The 20,250-nt window shown below is 40.8% G+C and overlaps 1 protein-coding gene across 7 annotated transcripts in view; it reads right to left on the bottom strand.

The window, feature by feature from the left end:
* LOC101163415 (myocardin-related transcription factor A) overlaps positions 1 to 13,876 on the bottom strand; it is a 52,643-nt gene extending 38,767 nt beyond the window's left edge. For 3 of the 7 annotated variants that reach the window (XM_023957715.2, XM_023957716.2, XM_078950830.1), the window contains exons 1-2: positions 13,366 to 13,876; positions 3,487 to 3,552 (exon numbers count right to left, since the gene is read on the bottom strand). In XM_023957715.2, coding sequence (XP_023813483.1) covers positions 3,487 to 3,552; positions 13,366 to 13,495 — 196 coding nt within the window. In that variant the 5' untranslated portion in view covers positions 13,496 to 13,876. Of the gene's footprint in view, positions 1 to 3,486; positions 3,553 to 3,642; positions 3,777 to 13,365 lie in introns of those variants that run through there. The other 4 variants (XM_023957718.2, XM_078950831.1, XM_078950832.1 and 1 more) reach the window with 2 other exon arrangements.
* Between the last annotated feature and the right edge of the window lie 6,374 nt (positions 13,877 to 20,250).

Raw genomic sequence — 20,250 nt, 5'->3', positions numbered from 1 at the left:
TCTTTCAGCTTTTTACAGTTATTACTTTTGGTCCTTCCAATCCTTGAACTTTTCAAGATATTCCAGGATTTCCTCCATTGAAATTCATCCTTGAAATCCTTGAAAACACCAATTTAGTGTGCTACAATAATCTGTTTGCTTCTACTCTAATAGAATTTTTTAAAATTAGGACCATTCACCAAAACACTCATGCAGCATGTTCATTAAAGGTAAACGAAAAAATACTAAGGTACTATTTAGCGCATATCATTTTGCCTGTTTAAGCGACCAGTGTAATTCAATTCAATTCAATTCAATTTTATTTGTATAGCCCAAAATCACGACAACAGTCGTCTCGATGGGCTTCGAAGTAAAACATGAAATCAAAAGGATCACGAATACAAAGAGTTCAATAGAAAAATACTAAAATGAACTAACAAACTGACTAAGCTATACTGGCATCCCTGCCCTTAGACCCCCCTTCGCGGTAAGGAAAAACTCCCAAAAAAACCGGATTCCGGAAAAAACGAAGAAACCTCAGGGGTGCCCACATGAAGGAGGGATCCTCCCCCAGGACGGACAGGCGATTTACCAGAAATCTTAGAGAAGAATTAACTTATCTAAATCTACAACTACATATATAAAAGTCCAGCAGACGAGCTTCATCCAGCCGTGGTTGTGGGGACAGTCAAAGGCGCGAGTCGAGCCGGAGACAGGAACCACAGCCAGGTGTAGGAGCAGGAGCAGAGACGAGGTACTCGGTCAGGTACAGAGCAGAGACGAGCCAGAGATGAGCCAGAGGCAGGATCCACAGCCAGGTGTAGGAGCAGGAGCAAAGGCGAGGTAAACGGTCAGGAACTGGAGCACGGATGAGCCAACTGGAGTCTGGAAGCACTCCCACTCCCCAGGAGGGGAGAGGAAAAGAGGGACAATACATGAATCGCACTGCACCAAACAGAGGCATGGAGAACTAAATGATAAATTATGATCAAGAATAGAGGAGAGGAAGGGTAGAAGTAAAAAAGGAAAGAGGACAGAACCCCAGTGCACCATAGTTACCCCAGCTTCAACTTCTAGCAGCCTTTTAAAAGAAATAGTTATTATTAAGTTTAATTTAAACAAACTAACATTAAGTTAAATAATCTCTGAATACTAGCTAGTCTGACAATAAGCCTGTCCAAAGAGGAATGTTTTCAGTCTAGCTTTGAATGTAGAAACTGAGTCGGCCTCTCTTACATGAGCTGGGAGTTTATTCCATAAGACAGGGGCTTGGTGGCTAAACGCTCTACCTCCAACCGTACTTTTACTAATTCTAGGAACCACAAGCAGTCCTGCATTTTGCGAGCGAAGTGTTCTGATTGGTTGGTAAGGGACTATGAGGTCCTTAATATAGGACGGGGCCATTCCATGTAAGGCCTTATAGGTTAACAGGAGGATCTTGAACTTAATTCTAGAATCAACTGGGAGCCAATGGAGCGAAACTAACACAGGAGTGATGTGATCTCTTCTGCTGGTTCCAGCTAACAATCTAGCAGCTGCGTTCTGAACAAGCTGGAGACTTCTTAAGGAACTCTTAGGACACGCTGCTAACAAGGAGTTACAGTAATCCAGCCTCGACGTAACAAATGCATGGATGAGTTTTTCAGCATCACTCTTAGAAAGTATATTTCTGATCTTAGCAATATTTCGCAGGTGAAAAAAGGCAGTTCTACATGCCTGAGATATGTGAGCCTTAAATGATAAATCCTGGTCAAGTAAAACCCCAAGGTTTCTAACTGTGGAATTAGGGGCTATACTTATGCCATCCAGGGAGACTATCTGAGCAGACAGAGCATCTCTGAGGTTTTTAGGACCAAGTATAATGACCTCAGTTTTTTCTGGGTTCAAGAGGAGGTAATTAATTGTCATCCAGGTCTTGATGTCACTGATGCAGGCGTTCAGTTTCTCTATCTGGTCATTCTGGTCAGGCTTCATGGATAAATACAACTGCGTATCGTCGGCATAACAATGAAAATTAATGCTGTGTTTCCTGATTATGTTTCCTAGGGGTAACATATAAAGCGTAAACAGGATCGGTCCCAAGACTGAGCCCTGTGGGACTCCATAGTTGACTCGAGTGCACTGAGAGGAATGGCCATTTACATTAACGAACTGATACCTATCAGACAGATAGGATTTAAACCACTGGAGAGCAGATCCTCTGATCCCTATGTCCTGCTCTAATCTATGGAGTAAAATACCGTGGTCGATAGTGTCAAAGGCAGCACTGAGGTCCAACAGGACCAGAATAGAAAGTAGTCCCTTTTCTGAGGCCAATAACAAGTCATTAGAGACTCTAACTAGTGAGAACCTCATGACAGTTCCCTGGCTAATATCGTGCTGTAATCTTTGGACACGTTCATTTCTGTATAATGAGTTGTTCCACAGGAAGTGCTTTGTGCATAGTGTTATCTGCCTGGAGATAAATCTAGTGCAATGTATTTTTGTGCATGTTAAAAAGCATTTTACCACACAAACCTTCATCAACACAGGCCCAGGATGTTAGCAGCCAGGTTAGTTCATATGAAAAACAATGAATTTTTGTTTTTGCCAGTTTTTCCTTAAAAGTAGCTAACCTGATCAAAACACAATGACACTCAAAAATACGCTGCACATTCGCAGGCAGGTCGATGAAAACCCCCAACAGAAGCATTTATTCGCTTGTCGTAGCAAATTGGGTTTTGTGCTTTCCATTTTGGAGCAGCTCTTTAGCCAAACAAGATTCTGTCATTCCAACTGTCTGCATGTTGAGATAAGAACTGGCATCTGTGTTTTTGTGAGGCAGAAAGTACTCTTGCAGTGCATGACAAAACGAGTGCTTTTAAGTTTCTAAATTGCTCATTCAAAAGCTAACTTCTTGAAAGAGCAGTGAGACCTCCAGGCAGATAACACTATGCACAAAGCACTTCCTGTGGAACAACTCATTATACAGAAATGAACGTGTCCAAAGATTACAGCACGATATTAGCCAGGGAACTGTCATGAGGTTCTCAAGTGGCGTGGCAGTTAATTTTTTTAAATAATGGTCAGGAAAGAAAAGGTTCTGAGTGTCCTTAAAAATGAATGAAAGGTCATGAAAACCGTTGCGGTGTGACTTTGATGTACATCACTCTGGAGAGTGAAACTGTCTGTCAGGAGGCGAGAGCATCGTCCTAACCACAATCCAAATCACTACACAACAGTTGAGATGGAGCTTGTGAAGCTAATGCTGAACCAGCACGACAGATTCTCACAGAGCTGACGGAAGGAGAGACCGCAATGTGAGGTCAGACTCACAAAAATGACAAAAGACAGAGCTTCTTTCTGCTTAACTGATTCGGATTCGTTCTATGCTAACTGATCAGTTGTTATACTTTATTTGTGTGTATTTCAAAAAGATCCACTGTCATAACCTGGTAGAACCCGGTCTGAAACCCTTTTTCTAATAACTTGTGAAGGTTAGCATTTGTTGTCAGAACCTGTACTCACGTGGCATCATCCCCTGGGTTGCCAGTTCTTCTCTGGTTCTTCTTTGTTGCAGTTTAAGCTGCAAAACTGAAGACAAAAGAAAAAAAAAGAGAAGAGCACAGGAGTCAGTGACAATCAAATGAATGGGAAGCCTCACAGAGCCCGCATCACCTTTACCTCAGTTCACAGCGAAGGAGCAGCATGACTTTGTGCAGAAAAAGAACAATAAGCAGCTCTGCTGAATTTTTGTCCTCTCTGCAAGCTGTAGTGGATACGTGTGACAGTCTAGATCTGAAACATCAACTCTGCTCAGACTACAAAAGGAAGTCCCACGCACACATGAGAACAGATACGAACACTCTGCAGTTTCCTGTTTCAAGCTTCAGATCAAAACTGTCATCAAAAAGCAACTATAATACAAATTTTCGAAACTAAAACTGAACATTTTTATAATACATATATTTTCTTCAGAAAAATGCAGACCTGCACTGTTTTTATGGCTACTTTAAAAAAAAGCATAAAGTCATAACCAGCAGGAAGGGAACTTCATGAACTGTGACATGATAAATAAGACAAATGGGAACTTATTTTTTTTTAGAGGGCTGTTTTCCACACAACTTCCTGGGAGATAGAAAATCACAAACAATACATACATGACATCTGTAAGCATTTTAAGCCACACACTGAATACACTTTTTGACATTTTCATGCAACCTGCCTGAAGATCAAAAGCTAGTATTGAAATAAATCTACACTGATCCTCAACGGAAGCTCCTTCAAGTTAAAATTGAACTTTTTCAGAATGTCTTTCTTCTTGACATTTTTTTTAAAGGAAGAAAGTAGGATTGATCCAATTTAATCTGCCTTCAGACAAAGGGCACCTATACATTGGTACGAAAGTGGTTCAATAAGGCCTGACTTCCATTGTTGCACTTGATAGCGTCACGTAAGCTGCTTGTTGGGAGTTTACTGCCTGAAAAAAGCTCAGTCTAGTTAGTAAAAAAAAAACACAATGGAGAAACCGGCTGTGGTGGTATAGTGGTTAGAACTGTCACATCAAGAAAGCCCTAGTTCAAATCCCAGCTGGGAACATTTCTGTGTGGAGTTTACTTGTCCTCTTCGCGCATTGGTGGGTTTTCTCCGAGCTTCAGCTTCCTCCCACAGTCCAAAAACATGCTTCATAGGCTAATCGATGATTCTGAATTGTCCCTAGGTGTGATTGTGTGGCCTGGCAACAGACAAGGAACCTGTTCAGGTTGTATGCCACCTTCACCCGACAGAGGCTGGGATAGTCTCCCCAAAAGGAATTAAGGATCCACTCAAATGAAAATAGTGCTTTTGTTTTTTTTAGCATGTTCTTGTCGCATTTTTCTCATGACGTAGGACATATATGGAGATAATTTTAAAGTTCTTTTCAAATCAAATCAAACTTTATTTATAAAATAGCGCTTCTCATGCATGTTGCGCAGCTCAAAGCGCTTTAACATTAAAAACAGAAAACACACAACATTACAGTAAAAACCCAACCCACCCTTCACCCTTCCCACTCCCCTCCATTAAAACATATGACCCATGACAATGAATGTTGACTATGCAAGTTTGAATAAATAAATAAGCAAACAAACAAACAAGTAAGGCCTGGCTCTGCTGTGAGGAAACGGTATTTGGGAATCTCTTCATACCAGGAGCCAGCTCGGCCATGGGAGCATCGCCACAGCGCCCAACCAGACTGGGACAAGACTGGGGTCCACTTTACAGCCATGAAGCTGCAAAGTTAGACTCCAGCTGCCCCAGCAAGGGAGACAACTGCAGCAACAACCACCGGCCAAGCCGGCAAGCCCTGGCAGAAAAGATCCCCACAAGAAACACTGGGGCTGAAATCATGATAAGATACTAAAATTAAAGACATAAGATGTATATAAAAACATAAAACTGAGAATAAGATGCATAAAATGAAATTAAATAAATAAAATAGCCTATACTAAAACTAATAGTATTAATTAGCTGTGTATCATCAGCATAGCTGTGAAAGTCAACGCCATGTCTCCTGATGACCTCCCCAAGAGGCAACATATATAGATTAAAAAGTATTGGCCTTAAAATCGACCCCTGGGGAACCCCACAACTTATTTCATGGATTCTTGAAGAGCACGTATCCATACTTAAATAAAAGTGTCACAATGTAAGGTAAGAGTAAAAATACTTAAGAACATTTCCAGAGAGGCCCACCAGACTCCCAAGTCTGTTTAATAAAATCTACCGTATCAAAAGCGGCACTAAGATCCAGTAGCACCACAACAGAAAGTTTCTGTGATTCGTAGTTTATTCTAAAATCATTAATGATCTTTAAAAGAGCCGTCTACTATGGCTTTTCCTAAAACCAGACTGGTATTTTTCTAAAATGTTTTGGGCTTTTTGAAAAGTCATGCAGTTGAGTAGCGACACTTTTTTCTATAATTTTACTTAAAAACGGTAAGTTGGATACGGGTCTGTAGTTATCCAGATTTTTTGGATCTAATTGACTCTTCTTCAGAAGGGGCCTCACCAATGCATTCAAAAACTCTGACTCAAAGAATCCATAAAATGTTTGAAAAAGTAAAGTGGGAATGGGATCTAAAAGGCAGGTTGTAGTGTTTACTTGGGATAAAACTCGACAAAGCATCTCCGCATCAACCAGGACAAAACTCCCCAGTGTTTTTTCTGGTAAAAACAATGCTGGAGGTCTGTTAAGATCAGTGTATTGCATGGAGGAAATGTTTGATCTTATAGCATTGATTTTACCCATGAAGTGATCTGCGAAGTCCTCACATGCAGCATTAGATGATGGCATGGAGGACTTGAAGTCTTTATTTATTAAAAAATCAATGGTTTTAAAAAGAAATTTGGGGTTGTTTTTATTTTCTGAAATGATTTTTGAAAAATAAGAGGTTCTGGCACGTTTAACTGAGTTATTGTAGATTTTGAGTTGTTCTTTTAAAATGTCTTTATGAATTAATAATTTCGTCTTCCTATATCTTCTCTCTGCTCTCCTGCAATTCTGCTTCAGACCCTTAATGTCATCAGTCTTCCATGGCATTTTAGAAGTGGTTCTTAATGTTTTTGTTTTGAATGGAGCCACTGCATCTATGGAAGACTGAAGTCTGTTATTAAAACGATCAACAATAAAATCACAGGGTGCAGGATAAATCTGAGCAGGGGTTTGCTTAAAAACATCAATAAAACTTGCAGCCACTTCAGGAGTTAAATGCTGTTTCCTCACAGTTCTCACTGAGGCTTCCTGCTGGATTTGACTGGTGACATTAAAAAACACACAGTAATGGTCTGATAAGACCAAGTCAACAACAGAGGACACCCCGGTGGACAGACCGTAGGTAATGACAAGGTCCAGGGTGTGTCCTCTGTTTTGAGTTGGCTGTGTGACATGCTGCTGAAAATCCATGCTGTTCAGAGGATTTAAAAACTCACAGGCATAGATATCATCATAATTGTCAATGTGCAATTTAAAATCACCAGTAATTAAAATCCTATTGTACCTAATATGAAGAGATGATAAAAATTCAGAAAATTCTTCAATAAAACAGGAATAAGGGGTTGGTGGTCTGTATACTGACAGTTAAAACAGGTGGGTCTCCAAAGAGAAAAGCATGATGCTCAAATGAACAATATTTACTGAGTAAAATATTTTCAGATGATATTGTTTTAAGAGCAATCGATGCTGTACCTCCACCTTTCTTTCCTCGCCTGATTGAAAATAAAAAGTTCAAATTAGGCGGAGAAGCCTCAGTGAGAATAGCTGGTGCATATTTTTATTGGTTTATAAATGTTTTTATGGTCTCGGGCCTTCATATTTTTCTGATTTGATTTTAAAGTATGAGCCCTCTCGGACCCTGAGGTCCTCTGGTGCTGGCCTTTTGGTTATCCCAAAAGTTAGAACTGAAACATGTGGCGAGGCCTCATTCAGTTATTACAGACCTTGCATGTGGAACAGCCTTTCCAGAGAGCGTCATGGCCGCCGAGACTGTTCATGTTTTTAAAAGAGGGCTTAAGACCTACCTTTTTAATTTAGCTTTCAGTTGAATTTTAGGAATTTATTTGATAATTTAATTATTTATGTTCTCTTTTTACTAGTTTTATATGTGTATGTACATACATTTATTTATTTGTATTTATTTATTTATTTTTTAGTCACACTTACCATTTTGTATGTCTATTAAGGTTTATGTAATTATTTGTTTCTTGTTCATGTTTAAAATATATTTCAATTTCAATTTTATTACTTTTACATTTTATTTGTGACTCCAGTGTTTTCCTCAGAAGGATCCTCCACATCGGTGACTGACCCTTCTCAGTGAACGGGGTCACTGCAATGGGATCTCCCAGGTCTGACTCTTTTAATCGGATCTGGGGCGGTCCTGTGGTAGTGTACTCCGTGAACTTGGGTGGGGGGGTCACTGATGTGGACATGTCCCCAAAATATTGTTTCCCCACTTCAGGACAAAGCCAGGTCTCAACATTCCATCATTTTATGACTCTTTATATCATGGTGTGTGTATGTGTGTGTGTGCGGGGGGGGTTTGTCGGCATTGTTTGTCTTGTCATTTTGCTTTTAAATTTGATATATTCTATGACAAGCATTTTGAGTGACATGTGTTGGAAAGTGCTATATAAATAAATTAAGGTTGAAATATACATTTAAAGTTGCATTTCTGACTGTTCTTTATTCAAATCATTGTGAATCAGGAGCAGACAAATAAATGCTGTTGGAAATACACTATATTGCAAAAAGTATTCGCTAACTCATCAAAATGATCAGAATCAGCTGTCCTAATCACTTGGCCTGGCCACAGGTGTATAAAATAAAACAATCAGGCATGCAGACTGTTTTCACGAACATTTGTGAAAGAATGGGCCGCTCTCAGGAGCTCAGTGAATTCCAGCGTGGAACTGCCTAGGATGCCACCTGTGCAACAAATCCAGTCGTGAAATTTCCTCACTCCTAAAAATTCCACAGTCAACTGTCAGCTCCCAAGAGTTTGGGAACAACAGAAACTAAGCCATGAAGAGGTAGGCCATGTAAACTGATGGAGAGGGAAGCGCATAGTGCAAAGAGGTCGACGACTTTCTGCACAGTGAATTGCTACAGAGCTTCAAACTTCATGTGACCTTCAGATTAGCATAGGTACAGTAAGCAGAGAGCTTCATGGAATGGGTTTCCAAGGCTGAGTGGCTGCATCCAAGTCACATGTCACCATGCAACGCAAAGCGTCAAATGCAGTGGTGTAAAGCACACCACCTCTGGACTCTAGAGCAGTGGAGATGTGTTCTCTGGAGTGATGAATCACACCTTTCCATTTGGCAATCTGATAGACAAGTCTGGGTTTGGAGGTTGCCAGGAGAACGGCTTTGGGTTTCTTTAAGCACACTTGCAATAGGTTTAAAACTCTTGTTTTCATGCAAACTGGAATTTGCTTGTTTGGTCCACACTTAAGTTCAGATAAGATCTCCCATATGCCACACAACTTAAGAAAGTACACTGTGCAGTGGACTACAGGCAACGGATCGATGATCCCTGAGATCTTCCACAGCTTTGTTCCACTCAGCAATGATTGAAAAACTGAACTGAAAAACATTTCAGTTTGTAGGCTTTTTTGTTTTCCTCTTTGATTTTTGAAACCATTTGCAAAGTGGTTTGCCGACAGTTTACTAAGGAAACAATAAAAGTTTCGGCAGCATAAATGAGAGGAACCTGTCTCCAGAAAACAAGATGTCGCCAGACATCATCGACTGGAAGCAAAAACTACCGAACATAGCTGGAAGCAGAAGGTTTTTTTTCTGTTTGAATATTTTATTTATTATTTAGAAATTCAGAATAAGGCAGTCAAAATATTGTGAACTTTTTTCCAGTTGTTGCCTGCAGCGGCGTGGCGTGAACATCTACGCATAATCATAGAACATGACCGTGTGCACAGCGTGTCCAAACCTCCACCGGGACACTTGTGTTTAAGGCCAATGATTTGTGCCCTGAGGGCGGCAGGAAAGTGATGCAATGGGCTGATACAGAATCTATTCTGGGACCGTGTGCTCATTGCTGAAATACCACTACATAGCAGAGAGTTTACATTTACACATCAACAGATCATGCAGACTAAGAGCAATTTTAATGACCCCTGCCCCCTCCTTCCACTTCATCATGTTCGGGGTCACAGAGGGCTGGAAACTGTCCAAGCTGTTACAGTAAACACTTCACTGTACATACATTTGCAAGTATATTTCTTTAGATACGTTAAAGGTAAGGCATGTAATATGAAAAAAACATGTTTAAAAAATTCTAGTGACTGTCTAATAAATAAATTTAGAAATGCAAAAATGCCAATAAAATAATCTAGAGTTTGACAACAACAAAAAACACATACTAAAACACTAAAACATTGGAAAAGGGGTACTGTGCTTAGATGTAAAGGAAATTAAACATTTATTTTATCCAAATAAAACATTAGGCCATGAACCAAAAACCCTCAAAATCCTCACAATAACAGTGGCACTATTATGCTTCTTTATTCAAGGTGAAATACCACTAAAAGAATGCAACATCTACAGCTTCCAGGTATGTTGAAATGTCATGGTGGGGTGGGCCCCAACCTTTTCCAGGCCACTGAGTGGTTTAATGTCAGACAATATTTTCACTGACAGACCTGTACAAGGCAGAAGCTGGCGTCTGATTTCTTCTGTTTTTTAGCTTCCAGTTTCCCATTACTTTTGAGAGTAAAGTTTATCTTCATTCTCTGTGAAATATCTGTAGCTGGTTTGAACTTTATTGGTACACTAGATTTCGTGTATGAAGCATTAAAATGCTATGTGGATTTTTCATTCACCCATTATCCCTTGTGCTATCTTAGATGACCTCACCCTTACTTTGACGTGTAATTGCTACCATGACACCACGTAACAAATAGTCCGCTTTTTGTGAGAAAAGCGATCCAAATCGGAAAAAAAACAAGAATTAAGGACTAAAAACTGGTTCATATTTATTGCTTTTGTAAGTGACCATGGTATGAGCGGGTTAATGGCCTTCGAAGTGTGCATTATCCTTTTTTAACGCATTTTGCGTCGGATGGTTCAGGCTTCCACAGCGTGCGTTAAAAAGTGATAATGCACACTTCGTCGCCCATTAACCCTTAGATATATTTACAAAATAGACGGTACACAGAAAGAGTTTTCAAAGTTTTGATAATATACCTGAGTTTTTCTTTCCAAAGTAGGGGTGTGGCAATAACCGCATCACTGTAGTGATGACTCATCACCTTTTTTATAAAGTTCTGCATATGGTGCGGGATTTGAACTATAATAAACACATTCACCTTTGCTAATAATTTACCGGTACTTTTTCTGTGATTCCTGTGTTAAAACTTCAAGGATTTCTGGTGTAATTTACATTGTATTCGTTTCTATTACAAGCTGCGTGCCTTCTTGAATGCGCGACGCGGCTGCCCGCCGGAGGATTTTTGTGTTTGGGGGGGGGCAAAAGTCCCGACACCGCTACTCTTGCTGCTTCATCACTGCGGTGATCAAAAATCCTGTCACTGCTGTAATCCAGAGCGGTGTAATAAACAATCAAACACTGTTCTTCCGGGGGAAACCTTTTGTCACTGGTCTCCTTCACTCTGTAACACCAAACATGAGCGCGCACCCCCCAACACTTGTGTGCACTCTCACTCACTCTTGCGCTGCTCGCGCTCCTTCCTCTTACACACGCACACATTCTACAACACCTATATATTTGGTTCATTAGTTAGATAGTTAGTAGTTCGTTGTTACTGTTATTTGCTAATAAAGAATAGTGCGTTGGAATTATTACTTGTACCGGTATTCATTTGCGACCCGGCCGCCGGGAGACTTTGTGTTTGGCGGCGGCGGCGGGGGGGTTCACCGCAACTCCTGCTGCTACATCACAGCGGTGATCAAAAATCCCACACCGTCACAGCTCTATTCCAAACTGTGCCTGTGACGCGGCAGCAACACGGCAGCAATATGGTAGCAACAGCACTAACAGGGCTGGTTAAAAAAAACATACCAGTCAAAGTCACTGAGAGCAGCAGTAACTTTTCGGCGCCTCTGTGCACTGAAACCATGGAAGTCTTCCTCCTCAGCGTGGGATTAGAATAGAGTCAGTCTTCGCCACACTCTCTGTCTCTCCTTCGTTGTCGTTGTCAGTGTCACTCTTATCCTGAGGCAAATTCACTCCTGAGCTTGCGCTGTCCTCTCCGTCACGCAGCAGACCAGCTTTTCCAAACCCGTTGGTGATGGTGGTTTTTTTCACACTGCTTTTAACGATTCCTTTTAACTTGAAAGCTGTGTCATATGCATTTCTTGTTGCATTTTCCATGATGAGGGTCTGTTTATGCTATTCATTCACAAAAGAGGAATTTACATTAAACTTGCGTCTTCCTCGAAACATATAACGTATTTCCCCTGTCTCACTTTAACCCTTTTTGCTGGAGCGCCCCTAGCAGCCGTTAGAAAAAATGCATTCAAAAAAAGAAAAAAAGCATAAATTAGCCACATCATTGAATAAGCCACAGGGTTAAAAGCGTGTGACAAAGTAGCAGCTTCTAATCCGGAAATTAACGGTAAATAAAGACTCATGATTTTTGTCTGTTAAATGCAGATTTCCATATTGGCTAAAAGAAATTATCAGATGATCAGATGTAGATTGTGTTACTAAAAGCCAATACTTCCCAGCTTGTATTCAGTTTGAACAGACATTTTGTAATTATAAATCTGTGCATGTGTAAGTTAACACAGGTGATGGAAGTCACATGACACCCCAAAGAAGCTGTGTGTATCCAAGGCAACCATTATTTCTACCAGGCAGCATACAAAAAGTTGTTTACTTCGCAGACTTGTTAGCTCCCACATCAGTAAAGCTATGCTACCACCTAGCCTTGCCAGTTGTGTAGGAGTTTTAAAAGTAAGAGGAAATCAGAAAGTTAGGCTTTATGTACAGACATTTTTCTTTAAAACAAATCAGACAGTGAACCTCCATGTAGTCCAAGTCTAAAGTCAGTTTGCATATATCTGGTTACTTCCAGATACTCTGTTTTGTGGGCATGTTAGTGGGTTGAACCTGTGCACCGGCTGTAATCAACTTCTGAAAAACAGCCAGTTCTAAAATTGTACATCACTGAGATGTTTGGAACACCTCTGTTTCACACATTTGTGAATCCAAAGTCAAGTTAGCATCGGTTCTTTCGCAGTAATCTTCTGCACAACTGTTTTTTGATCTCTTCTGTAAAGAAGCTGCTGCACCCTGGGCTTCGCCTGTCTTCATCTCCTATCTCCTCACTAGTGTTGTGTCTGTGCTGAAACCACTCAATTCTTCTGAACAGATGGAACAATTAAGGTGAAGAATACTGCTGATGTAAAGGCACTGGCCACTTTATTAGGCACACCTGTCCAACTGCTCATTAACACAAATTTCTGATCAGCCAATCACATGGCAGCAACCGGCAGTGGTTTGTCTGAGCACATTTAAATCCTCTGAGAATATCTTTTGTTTTTTTCTTTTCTTTTCTCTCAGTTCTGTCCATACCACAACTTTGGTTGAAACCTTGTATCACTTCAGCTGCACTGCAGGTTCCTGAGTTCACACACTCAAAGGGCAAAGGGAGCTGCAAACCAGCTGGCTGAGCCCCAGCTGTAACCCAGCCACATGGAGACCATCCGATCCAGAACAGTATTGAAAATAAACTTGGATGGCACCTGGAGGAAAACCTCCTCACCACAGTTTGTAATATTAATCCAAGAGTGACCGCACACTCAAAAGGACCCCTCAGTCCAGTACCACTACACATTTATGAAATATGTGATGTTGGAAAAGACAAGACAATGCTGGCATCCCACCTTTCCTGAGACTCTGGCAGGCCTGGCGTTCCAACTCAAACCGGATGGATCCTTCCTCCATGTTGCGGCTGATTGGCTGAGGCCTAAAAGGGGCAGGGTTGATGCAAACGCACTGCAGATTCTTCAGCATCACAAACTGGAAAGAAATACTCAGTGAAATTGGAAAAAAGTAAAATCAGATCAAAAACCAGAGTGAAGTGTAAGTGCTGGATTTGTGCAGGTGCCATGAGCCGGTCCATCCACCAGACCGAGCAGTAAAATCCTCTTTTAGAGCTAAGCAGCCATGAGTCATGAGTCAAATGCCAGGGTGTCCAGAGGAAATCTGGACCACGATGATCAAAAGAGGTTTTTTCTCACGGCAGCCACTTCTTTGAAAAAAATCCTTTGATGAATCCAAATTTTCAGAGGAGCTGTGAGCCTCCATGTGTGTCAGACCTTGGTGAGTGTGTGGTCGTGCCGCCTGTCACAGCTGTTGCTGACGTCCTTTAACAGTTGATAGACTTGGACAGGCGCACGCACACACACAAACACACACACTTATGTCCTACTCACTAAGTTCCTCTCCTGGTCTCCACTTAGCGTGTGGTGAGTGTTCCACATCTGTGTAAGCACCTCTGAGCCATAGCTTCCTTAAGGCTCAAAACCACCTTCTGCAGCACGTCTGCCCACATGCAGAACTGTCTCCTGTCAGTCATGAAAACAATCAGACTTACCAATGAAGGAGGTTCATTTCCCCTCTGTCTATTTGCAAAAGCTCAACTGAATGTGGAGCAAACCAAACTAGCAAACAGTAGTTTGTCTGAAAACTGGGGTTTTGGTTTGCTTTAGCAACAATATAAATGTAAAGGAACTATGCAGAGACAAGGAAACTCGAGAAAAAATAACAGAAGCATAAAGTATTTTAAGTAGAAAGGAAAAAGAAAAATCACCAAAGAGAAGTTTGAAAATGCCAGATAGATGTCAGTGTAACTGTTGGGGAAAGAAAAAAAATGTATACATTGCCGATGTATTATAGTTGTGAAGATTATTGCTTAGTCAAATGGATTGTTTCATATGAATAGAATAGAATAGAATAGAACAGAATAGAAAGCCTTTATTGTCAGTATAATAAAATTCAGGTACAATTATTTCCAATGGGGATGGTCAATACATGGGAATACATAAGAAAAGAACACCTTACATTGGGATTTCAATTTAGCAGTCAGCGCAGCTGCTTTAATCCCCCTACAAGAAATGTGCAAAAATCAGACAAATGTGCAACAAATAAGACAAAAATGTGCAAGATCAGATAAATGTGCAAGAATCACAGAAGGAATGTGAATCAGGTGGCCTTTGGTTTAAAATTGGCTTTCAGTGCAGTTAAGGAAGTTGGAGTTAAGGAGTTGCAGTTAAGGTTTGGAAAGAAACTGTCCCTGAAGCATCTGCCAGAATGCAGCATTTAGAAGAAGTAAAAGCCGGGGTGAGTGTGATCCTTCAGAATGTTTTTGGCTCTGTTGAGGCAGCAGGAGGTATAGATGGAGTTTGCTTTAGGGAGAGGGCAGCCAATGTTTTTTTGTGCAGTGTTGGTCACCTTCTGCAGTCTCTTTCTGTCTGCCTCTGTGCAGCTGGAATGCCAAACTGACACATGGTCGATCAGCACAGAATGTCACCAGCAGGTACTGGTGGAGTTGAGACACCAAGCAATTTGAAGGACTCCACCTGATCTACTTGTTCGTCGTTGATCTGCAGTGGAGCATGGGTGGCTCGGTTGTAGGATTCCTTAGTTTTGGAGATGTTTAGTGCCAGGTTATTTGATGCACTCCAATCTCCAGGTTTCTGGACTTCCTCCCTGTTGGCTGTATTGTTTTCCTTGGTTATCAGTCCCACTACTTTTGTGTCATCTGGGAATTTGATGTTTGGTTGGTTACTGGTCACATGACTTATTAAATTCTAAAGTGTTGCCATTGCAGTTTTGCAAAATCTGTTTATTTCAATACACCGCAAAAACCACCTCCTCCTCTAGAAACTGAAGTCCAGGAGGTCCATATGACTTTAGATTCAATTCTAGTCCATGAAAGGGTGCCACAAGCAAAACGTTATTCAAAAAATACTCAAAAGTCCATAAAAAGAGGAGCTGTAAGTTGCTTCACCCTTGTTTGCTGCCATCTTGCCTGGATATTTGTTTTAATCTACTATTTTCCAACACCTTCTAAACTTTTTTAACCCTTGTGGTATCCTATTGGGTCCAGATGACCCGATCCTTACATTGACGTGTTATCCCTGCCATGACAAAGGTGGATAAAGGTGAAGAGGATTTCATGTAATCCATGGACACCAGTGAGGTTCACAAATCATTGAAGAAAAAAGGTTTAGCACACTGTCTTGTGGGGTCTAGATGACCCCATGTCATGGTGCCTCTGTCAGACTCCTCCCCCTCCAGCTTGGCTCCTCTCTGCTCCTGATTACTCCCCAGCTGCCGTCACTCCACTCATCAACCTCTGCTGCTTAAAAGGAGACCCAACGCCAGAAATCAACGCCAGATCGTTGCCCATTATGGTGACTAGCCTGGTCTTGTCTTAGTCCTAGCACTTCTTGCCTAGTTTATAGTTCTGGCTCTAAATCTTGTCTCCTTGTCCCAGGAATCCAGCTCAAGAGTGACGTCAGCGCAGACACCCAAGCCTGCTGTCCGGAAGAACCCGAGGACCGCCGCGTCTGTACCTCCAGCCGTGCCACAGCCTATCACTATCTGGATCACAACTCGCCAACTCTCTTCGCCAGCCTCGAAGAAATTAATAAATCCTTCTTACCTGCCACGTCCCGGTCCTCTTTCTGGGTTCCAGCATCTGGGTTCGCTCGCCTTTTAAATCATGACACCCCACTCCCAATGTCAAAGTGCCTAGGATAGCACAAGGGTTAAGATTAAATTTAGCTTCTTCCATAATGGAAAAAATCCACCAATGTTAATTTGATTGAAATTAAAGGATGCATCTTTAAATTGGCATGCACTTCAATCCAGATCAACTGGCTCAACTAGTGTCATTTATGACCAGAAATTCAGCAACAGTCACTTAAAGGCAAGACTAGGTCTAAACAGTGTCAACCCAAACCAACAAGAGGTGAAAGATTTTTAGCAAATACGTCTCGAATCCAGGAAAAAGGAAGAAAAAAGAAAATGCTGTTGCCTCATATACCTGTACAGAGGTTGACCTGCACGGATACCTAGGGTTCTTGGCTTGGTCAAAGACTGATGTGGCCCCATCTTAGAGAGAATGTTGGTGTATCTTGCATTTCCCCTTGAGGCAAATGCAGGCACCTTGAGTGACATCATGAAAATTGAACATACCGTTGTTGTGTAGTAAGCGTATTGTGAAGTATTTGTAAGGATAATGTAGGTTGCTTGCACTCATGGCATACGGGGATGCTGTTGTACGGTGCCCTTACGCCACACTCTAGTCATTAGTGAGGTGCGGGTACTGGCTCATTACTGACCACGCACAAATGTTGCATGGGGTATGCAGGTGATACTTAAGTGCTCATAGGACCACATAAACTACATAGACCGTGCAACGTGTGCTCAAGGGTGGGCAAGTACTGCAGACTTATCACTTGAACTGTTCTAAAAGGTCCTTTGCACAGTTCACAGGGTCCGGTGGACGTGGAAAGAATGACAAATCTGGAAGACACGGCTGTGTCTCATCCAATTCACCCTTAACTTACCCATGTGAGTTATACAATTGTTCGCTATGACTTGTGACCTGCAGCATGCCCATAGAAGTTGTGAATGAACATTTTTGCTCTATGGGCTCACTGAGTGGTCTACGATCTTAAATTTAAATTTCGTGCAAGCCATCTGCGCACCCTTTACAGGTTTGGCCAATTTTTTGCACGCAGGCAGCCTATATCCAGCCATAAAGGCCTTTGTGACTAAGTCATAAAATAAAGAATTCAAAAATCAAGAGAGTCAAATATAGCAGTACAGCCTTTTATTACGGTGACTGGTGGAGGGGTTTCTGAGAGTTTTTAAACCTTTCACCTATAATGATTGGTGGAGAAGGAAGCCTCAATTGACTGGGCACAAAACAAAGCGTGGCAATGTCGGAATTTCTTGATCTCAGGCTTTTCAGCAGTAAAATACTAAGACAAATATAACCCAAAAATAAAACTAATTCAAATAAAATAAAAATCAAATACCGTATTTTCCGGACTATAAGTCGCCCTTTTTTTCATAGTTTGGCAAGGGGTGCGACTTATACTCCGCAGCGACTTAGAATTATTATTAGAATAATAATAGAATTTATTTCTAATTATTATTAGAAATAAATTGAAATAAATACATTGTTAACCCTCCTGTTATGTTCATTTGTGAGGAACAGAGATGATGTTCCTGGGTCAATTTGATGTATGAGGTATGTTAAGTGTTAAGAGTATGTTAAGTGACTCAGAGAATCAGCAAACTTTTTTTTACAGTAAGATCTTGAAGGCTAATAACATAATATTCTATTTTCCAATGATTTCATAGATTCAGAAATGCAATAAAAATGACAACTGTTTCCACAAAAACAGGATGAAAACAGAGTATTAGTTGGCCAATGATGCTTCATGAAAGGAATAAATAAATAAGTTTGAGAAAAAATTACTGTGAAATTATTAGATAAACAGTCTGCTATGATTGTGTCATATAAGGTTGTGAAAGTTAAAATGCGACTTATGGTCCAGTGCGACTTATCTGTGTTTTTTTCTACTTTATAATGCATTTTTGGGCTGGTGCGACTTATACTCCGGTGCGACTTATAGTCCGGAAAATACGGTAAAAGCTAACGAAGAAAACCAAACAGGAACTAAACCACAAGATCAAATGAAACAAAGGTAAAACAAACGGAATGAAAATCCACAAGATCAGAAAAAAAACAGGCTTCAACAACAGCGGGCTAAGGAACAGATTCCACTGGAGCAGGGGTTTCTATGAGTTTTTAAACCTCTCTCCCATGGTGATTGGTGGAGAAGGAAACCTTAATCAGCTCCTCAAAACGTGGAGTCGGCAGTAAAGGCGAAGCTGGACTTCTGCAGGTGCTGAAAACTCTGACACACAAATACACACATAAAACAAAAATACACAAACAAAACCAGGGGTCTTAACAAGCACTCGCTGCCCAACCAAGCACCGGACATTCCTGATCTCACCTTGGGGCTAAGGATCTGGTGTTAGAGGTCGAGGAGGTGGGAATGAACGGTTAGACTTGGACTATCCATTGGAAATAGTGGGATATTAACCATTGGCAAAGCATTTTGCAAGCTACATATACTCCAGAAAAAGTAACCATGCCACCATCTACACTATGATTGACAGTGCTATTAGAGAAAAATGCTAACGTCAGCACATAATCAATCACGAGTCAAACATTTAGCAAAGAAAACTGGCATTTACGTTTGACTCGCAGAGGGGTTTTTGGAATATTGAACTAAAGATGGAATTGTGATCTGACTGGCTGTTAGAATTTGATCTAACAGTCAGCACAGAATAAAGGAACTTGAAGAAAAAGTGGTACGACCCTTCCGAATGTTTCACTAAAACGTGCAGATCCCAATGGAAGAAGCTAGACACTGTAGCATTTAGCACAAAGGAAAAGATAGTTTATGTTAACTGATATATTTTAAAGATCCACTCAGATGAAAAAAATGTGTTTTTGGTGTTTTTAACATGTTCTTGTGGCATTTCCGGATGATGGAGGATATTTATAGACTAAAGAAGGCTTAAAATTGCATTTCTGAGTATTTCTTTATTCAAATTGTTTTAAATTAGGAGCAGATGAAGTAAATGCAGTTGGAAAAAGTTTAAAGGTGTGACGCAGAAGCTGCAAGTTCCCTGCTCCGCTCCATTCTGATGCCTCCATCCGTAGACGACTAGATCTACATAAGATATGTTTTCCTCATCTGAGCTAGAATCTGGCTCCAAACTGTACAGCTGAATAGCTCCAATATTGCTCACCATTTTTGTTGCACAGCTAATGTTATGTTAGGGTTGTAAGCTAGTGGTAGTGCATGTAAACAGAGAGCTCTCACCAACAGAGAAGAGGGAGTGGGGTTGCTCTGCACCTACCACAACTCAAAGGTGAGTTTCTAATGAACTCCTGCTCCTCTGCAGAAACTATGTCCTAAAAAACAACACAGACTTTTGTATTTAGCGTAAAATAGCATAATATTTAAAAGACCACTAGGAATGCTTTAAGAATAGATGTAAAGATGATCAGAGTGGGACTTTAAAATCCCCTTCTTCAAAGGTTTCCTCTTACTATGCTTGGTTTTCACTTTCCCCCTCAGCCCTTCTTGTTTCATTTTCCAGTGAGGGAAGAGCTAAAATGGGCACCTAACACTTTTATCTTGTGTTTTTCTCTTTAAAAGATTGCCAGACCCGGAACAAATGGAGGTGGTCGCCTAGAGTTTTGCTATGTCATAAGGCTCCTCATTTTCCAAAACAAAAACACAGAAGTGAATCTGTAACAATGACACCACGTTTTTTTCAGGGTTTTACTGAAAACACTTTGGTGTTATTTGGACTTTGAACTGTAAGATATGAGGCCTTTGTAAGGTCATCTGGCAAGGCAAGGCAAGGCAAGTTTATTTGTATAGCACAATTCGTACACAAAGTAATTCAAGGTGCTTCACAAAACAGAAAAGTGCATTAAAATCACAATACATCATAGAAATAATCAACATAAAATTTACTTTAAAAGAAAAGGAAGAAAAAAAAAAGATTTAAAAAGAAAGGAAGGAAAGAAAGGTGCAGATAGGACCTTTCAGTCATATACACGGCTAAACAGAAATGTTTTAAGTCTAGATTTGAACATGAACACAGAAGAGGCCTGTCTTACGCCTTCAGGGAGGCTGTTCCAGATTTTAGCTGCAGAA

This window comes from Oryzias latipes, chromosome 8 (assembly GCF_053564925.1).
Source record: "Oryzias latipes strain Hd-rR chromosome 8, Olatipes_Hd-rR_3.1".
NCBI classification, from domain to species: domain Eukaryota; kingdom Metazoa; phylum Chordata; class Actinopteri; order Beloniformes; family Adrianichthyidae; genus Oryzias; species Oryzias latipes.
This window is presented reverse-complemented; position numbering and strand designations above follow the sequence as displayed.